Below are 5634 nucleotides of genomic sequence, written 5' to 3'. Positions count from 1 at the left end.
TGTAGATCAGTTTTGCTTTATCTCAGCAGGTGTTGTGGATTGGGGTACTTCTACTCACAAGAAATACTATTGCAAAGGGTGTTTTGATTCCTAATGGACAAAGGGATTTTTTGCTGTTTGTAGCAGACAGTGTATCCATTCTTTTCTATGGCAAATGGTGTTTCTGTAAAGACACTTCTTTTCTTTCACTAGCAACTCCTGTTCATCACAAAAAAGACCAAATCATCTGTCTAGTGTAAAAAAAAATAGAAAAGAAGAAGCTGTTTTTTGAACAGATATAAGCAGAAAATACTCCTGAACATCTGTAAAGAGCAACATTGGGTTAAAAGTGAGACATGCCATTCTGCCATTTCCCCACTCCAAGAACAAATATATATAAGTCACTGCTAATCCTTCACTTGATCCTTCTCAGCAGTCTACAAAGAGTCTGTCAGGTATCACACCTTGTGCTACTATTGTCTTTCCAAAACAGAGCTCTGTGTATGAGACATAACAGATAAATGTTTGTATTGGGCAAAACAGGAGAAGGTGAAAGAAAGAACATATGCATATGTTCCAAAATGAGCATTTTTTCTGAAGTTGTGCAGTGAGAGGCCCTTGCATTTTACTACTTGCATTGCTCTTGAAAAATCCTAGAGTGACACATGGCTATGCAGGACAGCTTGGCAGAGACACGTCAAACATGAGACCTGCAACCCTTGCATCTGAATGTAATGAGGAAGTCATCAATTCTGCAGCTGGACAACCTATCGTGAAGCAATTGCATTCCTATTTCCACACACAGTCAAATCTGTCCTTTCTGACTGCCCTGTTGGTGCAGGAAGCTTGTAATTCATGATCAAAAGAAAAATGTCATCATTAGAATCATGAGGATTAATAACTTGTAACTCCTACAGGTTAGTACAGCTTAACTATATTACCTTCTTCAAAAGGTTGCCCTCATGGAGGTTTTAAAAAGGGAACAACGAGCTATAGAAATGGTCTGTTGTACTCGATTTGAAATTAGTAAATTGAGCAAACAGCTGAGAAACAAAAAAAAAAAAACAGTGCTTTGGCATAATACCACAGTATTAGAGCAAAAGGTCAGCGATGCGTACATCAGCCAGACTCCAGATACTAGTTTCACTAGGCAAAAATAACATTGATGTCACTACGTGATTTAAGACTTCACAATCAAAAATAAAAATCAAGGTTTAGGGGGCTTTTCTTGACATACAGAAAATGTCAACTATTTAAAAACTTTTTATAGAGAAGAACAATGGGGTTAAGGAAGAGCAACTTGATTTTCTTTCATAAAAACACTGAATTTATCCCTTACCCCACTCTTGTGTTACAAAATAAATGTGCCAAGTCAGACATCTCTAAGACTGGTATATCCTAACACACACAGAATGGCCCAATTTCCATACTGGCCCCCTTACAAATTTTAGTGCCCCTGTATAAAAAGGTCCTTCTCACATGAGAAGTAGGTATCACCAAGTGAATCTTAGCGCTCACAAGCTGCTCTCTCTGATGTTACCTGGAGGATCCAACTCCCAGCTGGCAGGTGTTGAAATGACCTCAGTAGCATCAAATAAAATTACTGTTTTTGCTATTGGGACTGTGTCTTCAGATAATCATCTCTATAAAATGTTTGGTTTTTTTTTTTCTATAGCAAAGGGCAGAAACAACAAGTCAAGTACAACAGTTCCTTAAGGAGTATCAGGACTAGTTTATTGGCTAGGGAGACCTCATGAGTATGTTCCCAAACCAGTGGGAGTTTCACTGTTTTTTCTCTCTAGCAAAGGAAAAGAGGAGCTGCATGCACCAGGAGTCAGGCTGCACCCAGCTCCTGGCCCCAGCACAAGCTGTGCAGCAGACTGACACCACCACGCTAACCCCCTCCCTATCACTTTCCCTCTCTCTCACTCTTTGCCTGTAGATATTTTTAGATTTCACGGGTTAAAGCTCGCCTCTTCTCAGTGTTTCTATACACAGGGCCAGCGCACACACACATGCGCTAGTACAACTCCAGCACAGGAGTCAGCCTACAAATTACCTTGTGCCACATCAAGGAACAAATTCCAGCTTCTTACAGCAAAATACTGCGGCCCTTCAAGAAGATGCACGATGTGCTCAGTCACAAGGAATTTCATCGCTTACAACTTTGACTAGGAGATTCTCAACAGAAAGAAAAAAGAGGGAAGAACAACTTCCTCTTTTCACAAATTTCCTTCTAGTTTTCAAGATCTTGCTTTCTTTCAACACTTGCTCGAAGGCTGATTCCCATGCCGTCCGCCATAAATGCAGCAGTGGCTCAGCAGACAGCTGCTGGGTCAGTTCCCAGCACTACTGTTACCACTACAGCTGAAGGTACAGGTGGGGGCACAGGGGGGATTTATTCTGCCATTATAAGTCGCAACCAGCCCATTATCAAAGTAAAGGAAAAGACCTATGAAGAGCTTCACAAGAAGTGCCTAGAGAAAAACATTCTCTATGAGGATCCTGATTTCCCACCTAATGAGAGTTCCCTCTTCTACAGCCAGAAAATCCCCATCAAGTTTGAATGGAAAAGACCACGCGTAAGTAACGCATTTGCTGATAATTTTTTGTTTTCTGTAAATTGTTCACTATGAACATACATTCTTCTTGCAGAAGGAGTTGAGGGGAGAATAAGCTGGAAGTGTATTTGCTTAGAGCTCTCCTGGAAGATAACTAGCTAGGCTCTAGAAGCTCAGCAAGTATGCATACTTCGGTATTTATGGCCAAAATACAATAAAAACAAAAAATAGAAGGAAGTATGTAGAAGTATGGAACTTAATTTTATTCCTACATGACCCGCTAGGAATTTTCTCATCTGACAAAAAAATTGTCCTCGTTGTTCTGCAATATACTGCTGGGTTTGCTGAGGCTTAGTGTTTCAACAGTACCTCATTTCACTTACAACTTGTCTTTTGTATTCAGTTTTCCTAATCTGTGAAAATACAAGGACAGACAATATTCCAAAACATGCTTTTATTCAGTTGTTAGTTCTCCACATTGCTTAATAGACTTGGCAAGGTTGGTTAGCTTTTTATCTGCTTGCCAAGAGTATGGGTGTTGCAATCACTATGAGGACAGACTCCTGCTTACAAACCCTCCTTCCTTTTAGTGTCTTGTGGCCATTCCTGAGCCAGCTGCCTTCTTTACCACACATGGAAGAATAATTCTTCAATTTATAACTGATTCCCTATCCTACTGCAGGGCTAGTTTTCCTCTTTCTCTGTCATTCCTGCTGGGCATCTGCTGTTTTCTAGCAAGCCAGCCCTGGGATGTCCCCTTGTCCCCTGCCTGACAAGAATGTGGTTCTGAGGAGCTTCACAGAAGCCACACCTCTCCAACACTGAAATCTGTGCTTCAGGGACAAAGTTAGCAGAGATAGATAATACCGACTACAGGAACATCAGTAAATAGCAAAAGACCAGGCGCTCTAGTGGGTGGCTGTTACACAAGGAGAGGCAGGCCACACGTTGCCCTCACAGCAGCATGAGGGACATCTGGGTGCCCTGTGCATCTGCACTGTCACATGGCAGGGTGCAGCTTCACGCCTTCATCACCATCACCGCAGCTGCATCAGCTCCTGGAAATGGGTGTGAATGAGCTAAATGCAGCCGTGATCAGTCATCTTTAAAGGATGGGATTTCCCATATTTCTACAGGGAGGAATGCAGTATGGCAGTATAGTGGATAGGTACCAGCACCCTAGGGCAAACAGTCTACAAGTGTGAATATGAAAATATCAAAATATCAAAAACGCAATGCACCATCACCTTTGACTAATATAAATGAGCGTGTGCAGATCAAGCCTGTTTTTTTAGAAAGGTTCAGACTTCAGGACCTCTATCCCAAAGGTATTTCTTTAGGCCAGTTATTAACAATGAAGTTTTCTCATCCATACTTACTATTCACATAGCTACAACACATCTGAGACTGTATAAAACTCAAAATACAATCTAATTACCAAAACCAAAGCTATCTTTGTTTTTGCAACACAAGAGTCAGGCAAATGATGTATCCGTGACACCAGTCACAGGTTGGAGCAGATGCAGGGGCTCCAGAGAGTAGGGGTCATGGCCTGCTGAGTGCTGGCATGCTATGGGTCACAGAACCAGTCGGTCCTGACCCTAACGTGGGTGGCTACCCTGCTTGGGGCCCACTGGGCCTTGGTGGTTGAGATGCCTGTGCCTTCTGTTGCAAATGTATTTCTTTTAAAGCTACCCTGTAATTCAGGACAATGCTGTACCCAGCAGGTCCCCAAAGAGGGAAGAGCTGCATGTGATGCTTGCTTCTTTTACAATGGACCCATACCATGACTGCAAAATGAAATTTCTCTTGAGACCTGATGCAAGTGACATATATATGTAGATCTCAGATTGACACAAGACTTTGCTTTATTGGACTTTGAAACTGAAGAATATATCACTGGCAGCAGGGCATGTCTGATAATATTCCACACAGGAATAGACATGACAGGCATATTAAAGAACATCATAGACTCAAAACATTACATGTTTTATAATACCATAAAGATATGGATAACTTTTGTTCTTATCAAATTGTAATGGCATTTTTTTGGCAAAGAAAGTGGCTAGTTTATAAACTGTAGTCTCGTAAAGTGGTAACTTGAAATCAGTTTGAAGTTCACATTGACTTTGAGAACATATTCTAAAAGAAAACAAAATACCAGACCGTTCAGAAAGTCCCGAGAGAATATCCTAATACTAGCTCCACTCTAAATCCTTTTCCTATAGTGTATTGCATATGTCACTTACTCCCAGAAATAGCAAATAAACAAGTGGTCCATGTGATATAAGATCTTGTTTGAAACAGAGAGCTGGGAAAGAAGTGACTGTTCCTGACTGCCTCTGGCTTTCTCTGTCACCTTAGCCATGCCATGCAACCAATTTATATCCAACTTCTCTCCCAACAAAAAAATTAATGTAGGAGAATGATAATATCCATGAAAGAGTAATGCTGGTAGTAAATGAGAATTATTTTCCATGACACGAATCCACATGGGATTGTTGAATGAAAGTTTCTCCAGAATTTTCAAGTATTTTTCAAGGAATCACAGTCAGTCTAAAGGGCGCGTATCTGCCATTCACAAACACCGTAACCAAGCACTGGTAGCAGTGATGTTCCTCAGCTGAACAGCATGGCTGAGCTGAGGTCTCAGCATTACGTACTAACACAAGGAATGCCTGCTGCTGTTTCTGGGATTTCGGCAGGACCCCACAGCAGGGACAAGATCCCCCTGGAGCTACCCCCTGCTATCCTGCATCTGACCCTGCTGGCTCTTCCCTTCACAGTTGGGGCTCCCCAGGGGCCAGCTCCTCTGCCACCGCCTCCCAAAGCGATTGGGCACAGAGGTCACAAGGAGCGTCACCGTCAAAAGGACGGCTGCCACACAGGGCAGCTATGAAGCCTGCTGTGGGGGTGGCAAAGAGGCCTCTGTAATTCTATACTGTGATGGCCATGCCACCACCTGAACGTGAAGAGAGGACCTCGCAAGCACAGCTTGGGCAAAAGCCAAGCAACAGCTATGGCAGCCTTGTCCTGCTGCGCTGCAGGCCCCGTGCACGGAGGGAATCGGCCCTCCAGCTGAAAGCAATCAGAG

General features: G+C 42.6%; 1 protein-coding gene across 1 annotated transcript in view; it reads left to right on the top strand.

Moving 5' to 3' along the window:
- The first annotated feature begins 1685 nt into the window (after positions 1 to 1685).
- CAPN3 (calpain 3) overlaps positions 1686 to 5634 on the top strand; it is a 29323-nt gene continuing 25374 nt past the window's right edge. The window contains exon 1 of the mRNA XM_066998720.1: positions 1686 to 2561. Coding sequence (XP_066854821.1) covers positions 2268 to 2561 — 294 coding nt within the window. The 5' untranslated portion in view covers positions 1686 to 2267. The remainder of the gene's footprint in view (positions 2562 to 5634) is intronic.

The sequence above is a fragment of the Anser cygnoides genome, chromosome 5 (assembly GCF_040182565.1).
Source record: "Anser cygnoides isolate HZ-2024a breed goose chromosome 5, Taihu_goose_T2T_genome, whole genome shotgun sequence".
Classification (NCBI taxonomy): domain Eukaryota; kingdom Metazoa; phylum Chordata; class Aves; order Anseriformes; family Anatidae; genus Anser; species Anser cygnoides.
The sequence above is the reverse complement of the archived record's forward strand: the minus strand, read 5'-3'. Positions and strand labels throughout refer to the sequence as shown.